This window comes from Dicentrarchus labrax, unplaced genomic scaffold (assembly GCF_905237075.1).
Source record: "Dicentrarchus labrax unplaced genomic scaffold, dlabrax2021, whole genome shotgun sequence".
In the NCBI taxonomy this organism is placed as follows: domain Eukaryota; kingdom Metazoa; phylum Chordata; class Actinopteri; family Moronidae; genus Dicentrarchus; species Dicentrarchus labrax.
This window is the reverse complement of record NW_026136722.1, coordinates 25,112,009-25,129,551: the sequence shown is the minus strand read 5'-3', so window position 1 is coordinate 25,129,551 and position 17,543 is coordinate 25,112,009. Positions and strand designations below refer to the sequence as shown.

At 41.3% G+C, this 17,543-nt stretch overlaps 3 protein-coding genes across 4 annotated transcripts; 2 read left to right on the top strand and 1 right to left on the bottom strand.

The window, feature by feature from the left end:
- The first annotated feature begins 842 nt into the window (after positions 1-842).
- Positions 843-4,032, top strand: LOC127357031 (tryptase-2). The gene is made up of 5 exons (XM_051389196.1): positions 843-958; positions 1,311-1,485; positions 2,322-2,599; positions 3,213-3,352; positions 3,689-4,032. The coding sequence occupies exons 1-5, from the start codon at positions 907-909 to the stop codon at positions 3,875-3,877; spliced, it is 834 nt and encodes a 277-aa protein (XP_051245156.1). The 5' UTR covers positions 843-906; the 3' UTR covers positions 3,878-4,032.
- A 317-nt stretch (positions 4,033-4,349) lies between these two features.
- On the top strand, positions 4,350-6,323 carry LOC127356803 (serine protease 27-like). Its single transcript, XM_051388825.1, has 3 exons — positions 4,350-4,359; positions 5,496-5,635; positions 5,984-6,323. Exons 1-3 carry the CDS (start codon positions 4,350-4,352, stop codon positions 6,167-6,169), a joined length of 336 nt encoding a protein of 111 aa, XP_051244785.1. The 3' UTR covers positions 6,170-6,323.
- A 2,482-nt stretch (positions 6,324-8,805) lies between these two features.
- dus1l (dihydrouridine synthase 1-like (S. cerevisiae)) lies at positions 8,806-17,062 on the bottom strand. Of its 2 annotated transcripts, none has more exons than XM_051389138.1 (14): positions 16,979-17,062; positions 15,816-16,088; positions 15,623-15,731; positions 15,438-15,488; positions 15,218-15,330; positions 14,922-15,004; positions 14,603-14,706; positions 14,329-14,476; positions 13,884-13,980; positions 12,745-12,833; positions 12,393-12,562; positions 12,253-12,290; positions 11,918-11,993; positions 8,806-10,779 (listed from the first exon to the last, which is right to left on the bottom strand). In XM_051389138.1, the coding sequence occupies exons 2-14, from the start codon at positions 16,050-16,052 to the stop codon at positions 10,625-10,627; spliced, it is 1,470 nt and encodes a 489-aa protein (XP_051245098.1). In that variant the 5' UTR covers positions 16,053-16,088; positions 16,979-17,062; the 3' UTR covers positions 8,806-10,624. The 2 variants fall into 2 exon arrangements, with proteins under 2 accessions (XP_051245098.1, XP_051245097.1); XM_051389137.1 differs by lacking the exon at positions 16,979-17,062 and adding an exon at positions 16,174-16,784.
- Between the last annotated feature and the right edge of the window lie 481 nt (positions 17,063-17,543).

Sequence of the window (17,543 nt, the reverse complement as noted above, 5' to 3'; positions counted from 1 at the left end):
TTTGTGTTTGTGTCAAAAATAACACAAACATAAACTATATTGTTGTAACCAAATACAAGGACAATTATAACTCCTGTTATGATGCATCCATAACTAGTGTAAATGCTTTATAACATAATGTTACATAGTTGCATATTATATTATGGATAACAGATTATAACATACTTGTTGTTATTATTATTTATAATAACGTGTCTTCATGACCTTATGAACAGTTTTAAACTCACCCGTAAACTGTGATTTGGACATTGCACAGTTAATAAATGGGCCTACTTTATAACACACTGTAAGGGTTTGTTTGTGTGTGTAATCATGCAACCACATTATACTGTGTTATCAAGTTTTCTTTAACAATTTATACATCATTACTAATGCTTCATATGAGGAGTGATGATGATTGCTGACAAGACTAAATTAAAACTAAATTCTACTACATCATCATTTGAGTGTTTATATACAGCCTATAAATTAGGGAGGTAAAAATAAAGTGTTATACAACAACATATAGGACTGTAGTCTGAGTAGACAAAATCTTAATAAAATAAAAAAATAATAATTATCATCTCTTTTATTATTATTATTATTATTATTATTATTATTATTATTATTATTGATCATATTCTATGCCCTGGACTTATAACCAACAGTACAACAACTCTGAGATACATCTTTGAATTAAAAGCAGAATATTTCTCTCCAATGTGTTGTGGAGCAAAAGTATAAAGCTTTAAAGGAGAATTACTAAAGCAAAGTACCAGTACCTTAAAACTGTACGTGTACTTTCCACACGTTGTTTGAGAGGAAAAAGGAAGGCTGATAGTGCTGATAAGAATTTGATCTTGTGCATATAAACCTGCAGCTGCTAACTCGCAGTCTGCAGAGCCTCTGATCCACTGTGTCACAGCCATGGCTTTCCACAGACTTCTCACTGCGCTGGTACTCATCCACAGCACCGGAGGTGAGAAAGATAGACATCATTGTTGACATTTTAAGAACTTTATTCTAGTATCAAGATAATGTGTTGATTTATTTAATTTGTGGACCACTCTTACTAGTAGAATTTATGCTTTGATATTGATTTATTGATAAACACTTTTACAGATGATGAGGTGCCAAAAGCTTGTCTATTATGGCAAAACCAGTAAAATTGCTTTGTAATTATAAATCATATTTACTGGCACTTCTTTAACGAATGGTGGTGGCTGCACATCTCAGATTGATCACTGTGTTTAAAAATGCATTACTGCCTGCAGCACTGCTCCAGAAACTCCACAGGACACCTTTAACCTTTCACATTGTTGCTTTTGTAGGTTTGTTTGGGGCTGAGGTGAGGAGCGCCATCGTCGGAGGGCAGGACGCTGCAAAGGGCAGCTGGCCGTGGATGGTCCACCTAAACATCACGTCTGATGGTATCAAAAAGTGGCGCTGTGGCGCCACTATCCTCAACAGTGAGTGGTTGCTGACTGCTGCACACTGCTGGGATCCGTAAGTGTTTGTGTTTATTTTCACATGACCCTAACAATCTTCCATAGTAACGAGACCTTTGAGTATTGTAGGCATCGTAGGTGTATCAATGCCACTATACTGCCTTTAATGGCCCAACAGAGGGTAATATGATTGACAACATGTTGGCAACCCATGGACTTTAATGTGGGGGTTCAGCAAAAGTGAGCACGTTATTAGCAAGGCACTGGGGGCCGTAACTATTATTAATTTCAAAGTATTGTGTACTTTAAAATGCATTTTTATCCGTTATACCTTAATCAATGGTCAATGTACAGTGCCTTTGAAAATTATTAATAATATATATAACAACAAAACTAAGTACAAGTGTACTGTTGTCTAATCAATAAATACATCTCTGAACACTGAAATATGATATGATATGATGTAACAGCTTTAACAGCTAGATACACTTAATCATTCTAGTCTCTTGTGTGATCCTCTAATGTGGGACAGCATTTGCAAGATATGAGGCGACAGCCAGTTAGATTTATTTAAACCTGCTGTAACTGATTTTTTTGGGCCACTTGGGGGCAGCAGAAACAAGCCATTAAAGAAACACTTGCATAGTCTTTAAATGTGTCTCCTGTTTGGTGCTCAGTAACTTAGGTAGACTACAGTTGGGCTTTTTATAGCTTTATAACTTTCCAGTCAAATGGAAAAACAAGGCAGTGTTATATACGTATATATGTAACTCATGTCCCACTTCTGCTGAACCTACCTGCATGTTAGAATACAAATGGGTGTTGGGAGTTTTACTGTTCATGATCTTCCATCAATGCAGAAAACAATGAATATGTGTGTGTTTGTGTTGCCAGTAAGCTTGACTATAATTTGCGTCGATCGGGCGCTTGGGTAGGCGCACACAGCCTGCACAAGGGAGCTGAACGTTACATGAGCATACTTCATGTCATACGTCACGATGGCTACCGAGCCGTGGGCAAAGGCTACGTGAACGACATCGCTCTGCTGAAGCTGAAGAAAAAGATTACATTCTCAGCGAATGTCGCCCCATTGAGTCTGCCCAGCGTCGACGACACCTTCGATTCATCATCTGAGTGTTGGATCACTGGCTGGGGGAACGTTGGGACTAATGGTAAGTTTTGTATATAAAGCAGCCTATAAGGTACACATATAATGACAAATGAATACACACACACGCATGCATGCATTGTAAATTCTCATAGACAAAATGGCAATAACCAAGACTTTAGAAACACTGAGGTCATGAATCGAAGTACCCTACCACTTCCCCATGGATGTCCATATAGTTGGATTAGCTGTTTCAATTATATTCTCAACAAATCTGCTCAAATGTTTTTTTTAGGGAAATAGCTCAACAACAACTTATAAAGTTGATCGTAAAGTTGCATTTTTTTTATGTTGGACTGTTTGCTGACGACTCCTCAGAAAACTTTTACAAATCAAATCTGCTTCTTCTAATCCTGTCCAAGACATAAAAATGCTCTGCTTTAAAAAATGATTTGTGTTTGATAGGTTTCCAGTCTTTCTGCTAAGCTCAGCTAAACAGCTGCTTTTTTATTGACAGAGTTAGTATAAAACTTCTTAACTCTTTTAAAGGCCATGGATCCCACTATCTGTCAAAACCTCATCCTATAAATACAGCCCTAACCATAGAAATATCACTTCTTTCTATGTGTGTGTGTGTGTGTGTGTGTGTGTGTGTGTGTGTGCGTGTGTCTATGTAGCTCTACTGTCAGATCCGGAAACCCTTCAGCAGGCGAAGATTCCCATCGTCCCTCAGCGTGTGTGTAAGGCGAGGTATCCCGAGCTGACTTCTGACATGATGTGTGCAGGGGACATGGCTGGAGGGAAGGACGCCTGCAAAGTGAGTTTTTACTATCAGCTGAAACATAAAATCAGCTCTTTTTGAACTTTGAAAGTTGTCCCAATTCATAAAGTTCGAGTCCGGAACAAGTCATAGTGAATTCTTCACTAAATGTAACACCACAACAAATGAAACAAAATTATCTTTGGTATTATTTGTGAAAACTTTCTTTTAGTGTCAAACTCTGCACATACATCATTCAAAATCACACTCTAGGAAGAAGAAGAACAACTGATTTCTGAGTAGAGTGAGGCTTTAAAAATAAGAAATGAACAATCCAAAGTGGACAGACTCACTCAGTGAGCATGTATGTGTGTGTGTTTTGTGCTTCCAAAGGGCGATTACGGCGGCCCGCTGGTGTGTCGTGCAGGCGGTGGCTTCGTGCAGGTGGGCATCATGAGCTATGGGAGTCCCAACGGTTGTGGTCTCCCAGAACGCCCTGGCGTCTACACCCAGGTGTCCAAGCAACTGCGCTTCATCGAGGACTTCATCCACCGCAGCGAGGAAGCCTCGGCTGAGGTCTAAACCCCCATGAAGCTGAAGATGTCCAGTCTTCTCGCTTGACAGCCTGCCTAACTCTTTATAGCTTCTCTCCTCCTGTTGAACTGTCTTTTACACTGGTTCAACATCAACTCTGGTTTGGTCGACTAAATCCTCTGCATTAAAGCTTTTAAGCATCAGTTTCAGTGTCACTGTGTGTTTTTGGAGAATTTGGGATGTAGCACAGGAACACTGCATTTCATTCTAACATTAGAGTCCACATCTTTCAGGCACATTAACAAAATCAGACATCTTCATTCATCAGCAGAACACACTAACTCTTCCTCTCACACATGTATCCCTTCCATCAGCTGAAGAATCCATTTTAGCTATCTTCAAATGCCAAATTTGTATCTGTTCATTAATAAATAACCTTACATACCGTAATCAGTGTTGGCTATATCAGCTAAATTTGAATAAAGGGGTCCAACTACATTTCCAGAATACCACCACCAATATGAGTACAGGTTAGTTTCTCTGTCTCTGGGCAACATATAAGGAAGTGGACCTGATACATACTTAAAGGCAACAAAATGTGGACACAATGCTTCAGAGAGGGAGGAACCAGGGGTGAACAGGGGCCTAAATGGCTAAGTTTGGATTCATATAAATATATATATATATATATATTAGTAATCACTTTTAATAACACTTGGCCTCTGAATAACATGCAATAAAAGCAGAAAGAAGCCTGACTTATGAGTCAACGCGCTGGCTTCCGCATTTAGATAAAGCAAAGAGTGATAGTACGTGTAACTTATAGGCTGTGCTGGGTGTGAAGATAAGCAGCTCGTAGACTCACATGTTGCTGATGTTGAAGCAGATAGCTGGAAATGCTTGCCTTCAGCAGAGTTTATCATTCTGGTAAATAATGTTAAACGGTACAGCAGTCATTTGGAGTTCTGTTTGCAGCCACCTGATATCCAATATTCAGTCTTTTAGCTCCGTTTTTGGTCTCCATCAACTCCTGAGAAAAATATCTATCTCTTTTGCTGCTAAATTCCACTGTGTTCACCTAATATTTAAATGTGTCACTTCTGCTGAACCTACTGGCATGTTAGAATACAAATGTGTAGTGTGTGTTGGGATTTTTACTGTCCATGATCTTCTATCAACGCAGAAAACAATATATAATATATATAATATGTGTGTGTTTGTGTTGCCAGTAAGCTTAAGGCTGATTTGCGTCGATCGGCTGTTTGGGTCGGCTCACACAACCTGCAAAAGGCAGCTGAACGTTACATGGCCATACTTCATGTCATACGTCACGATGAATACAGAGCGGTGGGCAATGGCTACGTGAACGACATCGCTCTGGTTAGGCTGAAGAGAAAGATTACATTCTCAGCGAATGTCGCCCCATTGAGTCTGCCCAGCGTCGACGACACCTTCGATTCATTCTGAGTGTTGGTTCACTCGCTGGGGGAACTTTGGGAATTATGGTAAGTACACACAAGGACAAATGAATCCACACACACACACACACACACACACACACACACACACACACACACACACACACACACACACACCGCCTATCTCAATTTTAAATTCTCATTAACAAAAAGGCAATAACTAGGATGCTGTGTGTGTGTCTTTGCAGCTTTACTGCTGGATCCGGAGATCCTTCAGCAGCTGAAGGTTCCCATTATCCCTCAGATTGTGTGTAAGGTGAGGTATCCTAAGCTGACTGCTGACATGATGTGTGCAGGGAACATGGCAGGAGAGAAGGACACCTGCAAAGTGAGTTTTTACTATCAGCTGAAACATAAAAACAGGTCTCTTGGATACAGACATGGCCCCTGCTGGGCTCAGAAGCACTGGGCCTACACTGCTTAACTGTACATAGAGTAGCCAACACCTTGAACAGTAAAATACTACGTAGGCATTGATGCATCTGTATAAACAATCCAATAATGTCATATATAATAATAAATTAGGTCCCATTTTACTGCAGAATGAGTACTCCACAGACCTCATTCTGCACAGCGAAGATCAAACATCACACTGCAGGAACAAGAAGAAAATTAAATATAAGAAATGAACAATCCAAAGTGGACAGACTCACTCATTCAGTGTGTATGTGTTCAGTGTTTTGTGCTTCCAAAGAGGGATTACGGCGGCCCGCTGGTGTGTCGTGCAGGCAGTGGCTTCGTGCAGGCGGGCGTCATGAGCTACGGGAGTCTCAACGGTTGTACTTTTCCAGGCAGTCCTGGCATCTTCACCCAGGTGTCCAAACATCTGCGCTTCATCAATGACTACATCCACCGCCGCTAGCGCCCATAAAGTTGAAGATGTCCAGTCTTCTCGCCTGACAGCCCGCCTAACTCTTTATAGCTTCTCTCCTCCTGTTGAACTGTCCTTTACACTGGTTCAACATCAACTCTGGTTTGGTCGACTAAATCCTCTGCATTAAAGCTTTTAAGCATCAGTTTCAGTGTCACTGTGTGTTTTTGGAGAATTTGGGATGTAGCACAGGAACACTGCATTTCATTCTAACATTAGAGTCCACATCTTTCAGGCACATTAACAAAATCAGACATCTTCATTCATCAGCAGAACACACCAACTCTTCCTCTCACACATGTATCCCTTCCATCAGCTGAAGAATCCATCTAGCTATCTTCAAATGCCAAATTTGTATCCGTTCATTAATAAATAACCTTACATACCGTAATCAGTGTTGGCTATATCAGCTAAATTTGAATAAAGGCAGAGGGTCCAACTACATTTCCAGAATACCACCAAGTTTCCTTGCTGTTCCATCATGGAGCAGCATAAGACAGACTTACAACACTTTAGGATCAATATAAACAGAATAATCAATACAATAATACAATTTAAGTGAGTGAGGGAGTGTCCATTTCTGTCTGTCCTTACAAACTCAGGTTTGCAGCGTTGCAGCTAAAAAGATCTGAATGCTAAGATACTAAGAAGAATGTGTTTGGCTAAAATGGGGTAGTAATGGCAATTTTTAAGAACCTATACAACCCTTTGACCTGGTCATTGTAAAACCATATGCAACTGTTAAAGAGGCTATTATATGCATATAACCTTTAGCCCTGTTTCTAACTACACTCTAGGTACAAGCAAACAGCGGGATGTTGAAACTTCACTAAGAAGCCAAGGACATGATCATCTCACCACACTATCTGTCTGTTTGCTGTCCCACAACTCAGGAATGTGTAACTGTGTTAGAGTGACGCTCCAACAGGGAGAAAACCATACTGCTACAATATTTTTATTTGATGTAATGCAATAACAACACAGAAGACATCATATAGTACAAATGGAACAGGTAGATATGGGGTTATCTCTTAACCTAATACTGAGATAGAGAGTCACATTACCAATTGACACACAACACTGACAAACAACAAACCTATGGCAGGACTAGCACACTACAATATGAGTACGGGTTAGTTTCTCTGTCTCTGGGCAACATATAAGGAAGTGGACCTGATACATACTTAAAGGCAACAAAATGTGGACACAATGCTTCAGAGAGGGAGGAACCAGGGGTGAACAGGGGCCTAAATGGCTAAGTTTGGATTCATATAAATATATATATATATATATTAGTAATCACTTTTAATAACACTTGGCCTCTGAATAACTTGCAATAAAAGCAGAAAGAAGCCTGACTTATGAGTCAACGCACTGGCTTCCGCATTTAGATAAAGCAAAGAGTGATAGTACTTGTAACTTATAGGCTGTGCTGGGTGTGAAGATAAGCAGCTCGTAGACTCACATGTTGCTGATGTTGAAGCAGATAGCTGGAAATGCTTGCCTTCAGCAGAGTTTATCATTCTGGTAAATAATGTTAAATGGTACAGCAGTTTTTTATTTGTTCCATTCTGTGTATGTTGTTTAGAGTTATTTAGAACTCTCATCCAGCCACATCAGCTCTAGCAAGTAGAGTGAATGATATGTCAATCCTGGATGAAGTTATCTTGGATAACACCATACTTTTTCTTTTTTTGGGTGCCTTTACCTTTTTGGACAGGGCAGCTCAAGACAGACAGGAAAGGGGGACAGGTTGGACTGGCAATTGCAGCAGGGACTCAGCTTAGATACATGGGGAGCCAGCTCCAGGTGAGCAACCAGGGTACCCCAGCATGCTTTTACTTTGAAATATTAAGCAAAGGAACATATTTTTTCTAAAAGTATAAAAAGAAAAAATATCAGTCTAAAAAAAAACTCTTGATGAGTCTAAACCCAAAGACCAATTACTGTTGTACTATATATGTATCCAATGTTACAGCATTAAAAAAGAGCATATAATTCAAGCATTCAAGGTTATTTTATCATTTACAGCACAGGGTTGTAAAATTGTAGGTATATTTCCCTTTATTTTAAAAAGTAGATAAAAATGTAGTCATACTAACTTGTATGATGAAGAGAACCTAGCAGCCTGAGGGTAGAAGCTGGTGTGTTTCTTGGGTTCATGCATTTCTTACCTGTCATTTATAACAGACCTTTAAATTGCTATCTCATGTTTTCTGCTTCTACAGATACAAGACACATTTAGTTGAGTTTATTTAGCTCTTAGTACCCAAAACTACTGGTTGGCAGTGGTACTTGTTTTTTGTATTGTATTTTATTTTAAGTCATTTTACTTCTTCCTATGACAAAGACTCACTCACTAACACTTTGTGAACATGTTTTGTTCTGAAAGCCAAGAGAACATTGCTCAAATAGTGCCTCAGCTCTTTTAAGATTTCTCATTTTAGAAAAAGCACTAATTGTTTATGATGTTAGCAGAAGTGGCCCGTTTCAGGCGAGGTGAGCGACCTCGCCATCAAACGCTGCAGGAAAGCCGGGAAGCGGTTGGGTCAGGATCCAGCTGCTGATCCTGCAGGACTGAGCTGAAGAATCAATATTAAAAGCAAGTCGAAAGAACAGAACAATCCTCATGTCTCATGTCTTTTGTATTTGTCACCAATAAAAACAGGATCATTCATGGATGCAGAAACAAGAGGAGCCACATCAGCCTGAGGTGGCGCATGTAAAAATGGAGAGAGGTTGGCAGTGGCTACAAGACGTGATGAGGATGGTGTCATTGTTTTCTAGTTAAGATTACCATGGTAACAGCAATTTGTTGATACAGAACACGTTGGAGTTTGATGTGTTTAAAGCCCACGAAAACATATTTTGGTTATTTCACACTAGGGCCAGATAGAAGAGTTTAAGGGAGGGCAGTCACATCTATCAATATTTGGTTGGAAAAGCACACAAATGAAGATGTTTGAACTCAAACACATTACATTATTGTGGCACATTAGTAAAGCATTGATTAGAAATACCTAAAGGTAGCATTAAATATCAATAAATTCAGACATTTTTCCAAATACATGTCTTTTTTCATTGAACTTAAGCCTTTCACATAGTTTAAAATGTGCCGCCCCTGCTGAACAAGAAATGTCCGATGTGTGTTTCCCTCTGTGCTCTTCTCACTGGTTTAATATGGGCCAGGATGCATTCAAAAAAGGTGATGTCATCTACATCAGCGCACCAATCAGAATGACCAACATCCGAATATGTATCTGATGACAGTTGGGAGGTTGTTTGCTTATGTTAGCAGGTTACTGTCATAACACGCACGCACGCGCGCACGCACACACACCAATGTTTTCAGGGGCCTTAAATCAGATGAGAGGATCGATATCAGTTACCCGTCTGTCGAACATTTTTAGTCTAGTTAAGCACAAAGACTAGAATCACGACAAACAGCGGGCGTCCTCCAAAACCAACACACCCAAAAGTCATCTGTGTCATAATATGTCGACAAGCTTCTAATCTCTGTGCTTAACTAGGTTACACACTTGATGATGACTTTGATATACAAGTGACACAAAAACATCTTTCCCAAAATGTCATAGTGTTTCTTTTACATTGTCTACACAATTATACAGGTAGCACCTTTAAATCCGTTTGTTTTGGGGTGTGTGGTCACTGAGCACAACAGCAGGTGGAGCACCACTTTGATCTCCCTCATGAGCTCAAGTTGATATCTGGATAGGCAGTGGTACTTACCATCAAAAAGGCACATACATGAGTCAATGCATTACAGGCAAACCCTTACCCAAAATAAATAGGCTAACTAATAAGTTAAAAACCACATCCAGGACCTTAAGGGAGAGAAATAAAACCTGTAAGGACAAGCTATTTTCTCCATGACACTTTCTGGATGGTTTTACTTTGGCTGCTCAGTAACAACTTTGGATAAAATGATGTTCCAACTCTAAAAAATAAAATTCGTCCAACCCAAAAGAAAATGGGAAAAAAAGAGATAATTAAAAAGCTCATCATCCTGGACATCCAGATCATTTTTTTTTTTTGTTATTTTCAGGTTTTGGTCTTTGTCCATATTTCATCAGTCTCTCCCTGGAGAACACTTGTTTTCGAGGTTACTTAGCAGCTGTGTGTCCTGACTGATCATTGGCTACCTCTACATGCACAAACTGACCTCTACCTGGAGGTCCAATCAACCTCTGCTTGCGTCTCTCTGTTGCCCGAACGAACGCGACCGCTTGTTTTCACCAGCAAAAGCAGGTCCACACAACAGCTGTGATCAACACTTGGATTCAACTATTCTTCATCAGCTAAGACAACATGATGAAGACCAAGATGGCTGAAATGTTGCGTGAACCTGCTTTGTGTTTTGACATCAACATGTTTGGAAGGTGCTGTGAGTATGGTTTGTGCCTGTAGAGATAGCCGCAGTTCTGCTCATAGTAGCAGCTGCTCCTGCAGCTCTGTACGTGGGTCTGGGAGAGGCTGAGGGGAGCTGCTGCTTCTCTCCGTCTCTACCGCAGAGCCCTCCTTCTTCCCGTCCTCCTCGGCTTTCTGTTTCTCTGCCTTGGTCTTGAACCTCAGCCCGTGGCCTGTCAACCAAAGGACATACAGATTATTTTCATTATCAGTCCGTCTACTTTTTCCATCAACTGCTGCCAGCAAAACCATTGTTTTTCTATGGTACGGCACGCCTAGTGTACGCTCTTCTCTAGGAAATCAAGCAAAACGTGGGATTTACTACTTTACCACCCCCTTCGGTTTTGATGCCGTTAGATGAGTAGAACAGAGGGAGGGGCAGGGGGGATCCATAGCTCATGTTGTGATAGTTTCATGTAAGTTACTTGTATAAGAGAGAGAGACCAACAACAAGAGGTTGTTGTCCATTTTTGTTGTTCTTGCTGTTTTTCATACTGATCACCCAGCAGCCCTCATCACAGGCACATCAGTGGTTTTGCACAACGTGCTTTGCCAAGTTGTCTTTGCAGCGGCCACGCCTGTAGCAACTCCCCCCTTTGGGTGCTTCCCCAATTAACATGTTAGGTTGATTTCAAACGAATTCTGGTGTATTTGGCCGTTTAGTCTGATTTGTTCAGGCAGTCAATCAAACTCTGGTGAGGACAAAACAAGCAGACCGACACTGCCTGAAAATGGGGGTAAAGCACCAAGAATGCAATTTCATTTTATGCATATAACCTTTATGTCTGTGTGTGTGCGTGTGTGTGAAGAGTTTCCCTGATAGAAGAGAGTAAAAAGGAGTTAAAACAGACATAGGTTCAACTGTGTGTATTTTAGCAGTTGATAGGTTTCATTATCAATGAATTACCTATGGGTCTGTGTGAAAAATACATTATGTTTAATCTTTTTTAAAAACAAGCATTAAGATTAGTTCTGGACCTTCTGAAAGCATTAAGAATTTAAGATGATGTACCCCGACTTAAACAGGTTCCAGCAACTGTCCAGGAAGCCTGTTGTGTACCCCCCAATAATATTCCTATAGTCTCTGATCAACTAATCACGTCAGCCCTTGTCAGTGTGTACTTTTCATTCAAACTTGGTGCAATATTTTGTCGGAAAAAATTACTGAATAAAATCCCTAAAAACTAAAATATTCTGATATATTAGTGATAAAATAATCAGTTTGTGGTACAAAAAAAACAACAACCACACAGCACTCATTTGTACAACATGCTGACACTGATGTGAGTTTGTGTGTGTGTGTGTACTGACTTGGACAGTCTGCCACCTCTTTGAAGGCCTTCTTCTTACAGCAGCCTCGACACAGGTTGAAGACACATTTATTTCCCTGAGTAAAATAAAAGACGTCAAACAAACGATTGCACTGGACGTTTCTTCCTGATTCTTCAGACAAGTTGAACAAAGCAGAAGGCATGTCTTAAGAAAAGGATCATGTCTTCAACTAAAACCCTTTTAGATATCTATTTCAGAACTCTATCTGACCAAGGTCTTACTATTTTAACAGAGGTAAGAATTATAACTTCTCATTTTTATTGACATTACACTAACATCTTCTGTCACCATTAATCAATAAATCAATCAATTACCTTTGGGTTCCCACACTGTTCACATTTGATGTATTTGGCTGCGGGAGGAAAGAGGAGGAACAGATTTCAGTAGAGCCCTACTTGAATGTTTAAAACGAGGAACCGAGTGGTTTAAGCTAAAAGTGATGAGTGGGACTCACGTTTCTGCTCGGGACAGAAGTTCTTGTTGGGGTTTCGGGATCTTTTCTTCTGTTTGTTTTTGGAGAGTGTGTCAGCTGTTCCGTCCGAGTCTTCCAGTGCCCTCTTCTGACACACTGTCTTTTTCACCTCTGAATCCTTGCTGTTGCCGTTGGCAACCAGATCTTTAGGCCTGTGGGGCATAGTCAGTAAGATCACAATGTTAGCCGCATCTCTCCATTGCACCTTGCTATCCAAGACCATAGATCACTTTGCTGTGGGGTTGACGTTTATGATACAGATGTATTAGAATTGAAACTGTCAGTGAAGAGATTATATAGAGACAAATCGGAGCAACAAAGGGTGGTGACTCACGCTGGTCTGATGTATGGCTGGCAGATCCAGTGGGGGAATGGAAGGCCGCCTTTCTTCTCTTCTACGTCCTTTCCTTTGGCTATCTCCTCCTGCACAGACACACAGACAGCCAATTGTACAGAACTGTCTACACCAACTCACAAGCTGGATTCAAAGATTTTAGTGGGCAGCGGCCATGCAGGGGATCAATTTTGTTTGCAATGTGGAGAGCAGACTGAGGTCACTGTGCATTTCCACCTGGTATTAATGTTAAAGCTGCATATGGATAGTTTATCTGGAAAGGGAAAAATGTGTGTTAATGCAAGATATACTGTAAATGTATATGTTCAGATCAGCCAGACTACAGGTCTGGATCACACTAACTGAATCCAAGCCAGGTGTCAATGATGTCTGGAAAAGTTTGCCAAATTTGTAGGAAAAAAGATAACTAACTCTGCCTCTTCCTGTTATCTTAAGATGCCAGAAACGTAGATCTCTTCAGGAGACTCTTGAGGGGCTACTATGACATGGAGGACAAGGGTCAATAAAAAAAACCCAGGAAATTAGCCCCTCTGCTTGTTTTCCCTTTACCTTGATTTGTTCTATAAAAGTGTACGTTTCTTCGTTAGCAGATGTGCGCTGTCTTTCAGGTGAGGTGTGGCACGCTGTGGGAAACCCTGCAGGTCTAAATACAAAGGCCTGTGATAAGAGGTCATTTCCAGATACAGACTGCATGTTAATACCAGATGGAAATGGGTCTTAATAATTTCTGATGCTACTTAAGCACTGTAACCAATGAGTAATGCTGCTTATTGTCATGCAGTATGACTCCACTAAATGCTTAAGCATTTCATTTTTGTGATGCTCCTTCGACCAATGTTGACTTGTGTGACTAGAGTACAGACTTATAAAAGCACTTAACACAATCTTGTCTTTTATGAAGACATATGCAATAGTTAATATTTTAAGCAGTACAAAGTCTGCCCACTTTCTCTCTCTCTCTCTCTCTCTCTCTCTCTCTCTCTCTCCCTCTCTCTCTCCCTCTCTCCCTCCCTCCCTCCCTCCCCCTTTGGCGCTGCTGAGCATTTAACTGCAGAATGACAAATCGGTTAAATCACGGTTTCCACTTCCCATTAAAACTGCTTTCTTATTGCGGTTACCTGGCAGCGCAGTCTCAGCTGTTTGCTGACATCGGCCAAACCCTCGAGGGTCTTCACCTTGGCCAAGTCCTCCCTCAGGTCCTGGTGAATCTGTAGCCTACATACACATGCAAACACATAAATGACATGGCTACAAGGGTCAAGAGGATCAGCTAATGTACAAGCGGCAACCTGCTTGGCTGATAAATGAAGCCAAAACAGAACGTAACAAAAACTGCAGTTACCCAAACGGCCACTTGAGGCAACAAAAGAAAAACAATGCAGCATATTATCCAGAGTGACTGTTTCAGCCGCACTGTTCTGTTCACTCTCCTAAAGCCGTATCACAACTGGATAAAGTCACTGCTAATGCTAACCCAACATTTACTACTGCTACTAATTCTGTTCCAAATGTAAGGTGTATGCTTGTGTGTACACACACAAATAGAGAAAGAGGGGGACATACGTGTGGTGCCAGAGCTTGAAGAGGTGGGCTCGTACGTAGGACAGAGTGCAGGGCGGGTACTGCTTCACCACCTCCAGATATTCCTCAGCCATCTCCCACACTGGGGGGCTGCGTCCCTCAAACAGTGCTGGGTTGTGGAGGTTCCCCTCTAAAAATAAAACAAGAATAGACACACAAATGAGTTTCAAAACAATGCATATCCTAAGCAGCAATGCTGTATATAATCTGTTAACACTGAGGGAAAAATGTGACACTATAGACATATATTCTTAACCTGCACTCATAACTCCGTGCACTCCCGTCTCCTGAATGCAGCGCTCCACGTCACTCAGGTGCTGAATGTTGCCATTTGCAAACACTGGAATATTTACTGCCTTCCTATAGCAAAAACACACACAAAAAAAAAAACTGAATGAAAATATATATAATATGTTTTTCCAGGATGAGACAAATCTCATTTCATTTGGTTTAAATATCACAAATATAGCATAAAAGAGCTATAAATTATGAGTTGGAGACCACAGTGAAAGCTGGACAAATGTTCCCGATATACAGTACATGTGACGTCTTAACACAAGGTGATGGTGGCTCACCGTACTGCCTTGATGTGCTCCCAGTTAGCGATACCTGTCATGGCACCTTTCTGGTCTTTGGTTCTGCCATGCACTGTCAGCAGCTGGGAAGAGATTTGACCAAATCTTTAAAGACCCTTTGCAATGCTTCCTAAAGCCAGCTTTTACAGATAAATATATAATAAACATTCTGAAATAACACATAGCTCACTATTCAAGATGTCTTTAAAGGAAGGTTAATCAATCTCCTCTTAGTTAAACACTGAACACAGAACCAGAGAAGCAGTGGACTCTTATTAAGATCATCGTGATCACACCTGACATCCAGCTTTCTCCAGCATCTGGGCATAGCGGACTGTCTTTTCCACCTCTTTGAACACACGGATCTTACATGTGATGGGCACAGACAGCTTTTCGTTGGCTAACCTAACTGTAAAATAAGAGGGAAATGTTAAGTGTTTGACTTAGCAGGTTTCAGACTTTAGACTTTGTCAGAGATCCTCCCAGAGTTCTACAATAAGTTAAACACGGACTTACCCATTTTCTCTAACAGCTCCCATTCGTCTTGCAGGAAAACTCCATAGTGCCCTTAGAAACAAGCATCATGAAGGGTTAGTTTTCCTTTCACTCGGTCATCTGTGAGTGACATTTCTGATACAACCACAAGGGGTTTGCCAAAGTCCGAACTTTCGGGGGTTCATTCCTGTAGGAACTGTACATACCTCTCTTAGCGATCATCTGCGGACAGCCCAGGTTGAGGTCGATAGCGTCGCAGTAGTCCTGAGCCAGCAGAGACGCTTGAAGGAACACCTCTGGATCATTGGCACAAAACTTAACACACAGGGAACGCAACACTGTGAGTCACTGGCATTACACGAGGATCAATGTTAACATAACGCCTGTGTGGACCCTCACCTGCACAATGAGAGGTCTGTCCTCTTCACACACCTCGTTGTAGAGGTTCTCTCTCCTGTAGTTGGCGTCGCGGACAAACACCTGAGCGTGCAGCATGGGGGTGTAGCAGAGCTGAGCACCGTGCCGGCGGCTCAGCAGGCGCCAGGCCAGCTCGCTCTGGTCCACCATGGGTGCCACCACAAAGCGCGCTTCTTTCAGGGTCGTTCTCCAGAACTCAAAGCCCTGGAGCTTGTCCATTATAGCTGACCTTCCTGCTTGGCAACACAGAGTGCACTGCAGAGAATAAGAAAAGGTTCGCCATGAAATAATGTGTGAAAGATACACTATCTGATTTTGTTGTCGTTACCGGCAGTCTCACCAAATCCCAATGTGTTGAAACATGATAGAGGGTCTCTGGAAGCTAACAGAATCAAAGAATTTTAAAAGTGAAACATCTCACTAACCCTCACTTCTCTGGCAATAAAATCTAAAAAATGTCTTCTGGAGTTTGGTATTTGGGCTCTCTGTCCAACCCCAGCATAAGCCCTCCATCTAATTTAGCCATTTCCTCTTTACTTTGGCGTGGTTAGCTTATTTAGCATTAGTAAAAACTATTTATAAAAATCAACCCAGCAGTTAATACATGGACCTCTTAAGTATATAACTTAAATATACTGGCAAGTGGCTTCAGTAGCATGCTGAAGTAATTCTAACAATATCTTTAATTGAGCAGTTTTAGCGGACTGCTCGTGTACAGACTGGACTGAGAGGTTTCGGACGTCGACCACTAAAAGCAGAGTCCAAAATGTAGCTAGCCAAACACTTCAAATGCTTTAGCTCAACTAGCTAAGTTACATCGCAGGTTCGTCTCCTAATGTCAGCGAGAGCAACGTTGACAACTCAATTATCCTTTGGTTGGCTTCGAGTAGTTCTAACTCTCTACTGTCTGCCTCCACAGCTGTGTCTGTGTGTCTGTACTGTTGTTGAGCACAGACACACAGACACAGACACAGCTAACTGCAGTCAGTTGCCATGTAGCACATGATGCACCGCCGCGTTACCCAACTGTAACGAGTCTGACAGAAAATGTATCACAGTGAGGTTTCTCTGGGAGCACCATGCACTGCTCCGGCCATGTACTAACTGTACTTGACGACATATATTTGGATAGTTTGTTGTTTCACCTGTAACTTTAAGAGGTTTGTGGAGTATTCCTGGCGCAGCACTTTGCAAATGTGTGCAGCAGCGAAATAGCACCGGTGGGAAACTTTTCCTGTGGCCTCTACTTCTTGGTAAAGGTGGTTTCTAATTTGGTGTATTGTCGCCCCCTTCTGGTGCGGGGTGCTGAATACAGAGGAAAGCAGTGGTGTAAAAGAAGACTTCAACAAACTAGAAACCATTTAAAACTATATATTCATGTTTTGTACAGCATGTAAAAACTTATAATGATCTATTATAGCACTATATGGAAATGCTCAATGTTAGTTGAAGGTCATAGTGGATTTAAAATGTGAATATAGCAGCAAACAACTATTAGCTCTGTAAAGACATAGCGGAGTCATGGTGTCCTGAGCAGAGAGTGATGTCACACACCGTCTGCCTGTGTTGCTATCGCAGCCTGTCTGTGGTTTGTTCACATGGCTGTTTGCTCCATGTGCAGCCGAGTAGAGACTGAAATCGCTGGATTTTTAAAATGTATTTATTTATTCACCAGACCAGAGTTGGTGATTGTTGGAGCAGTGGGAAGAC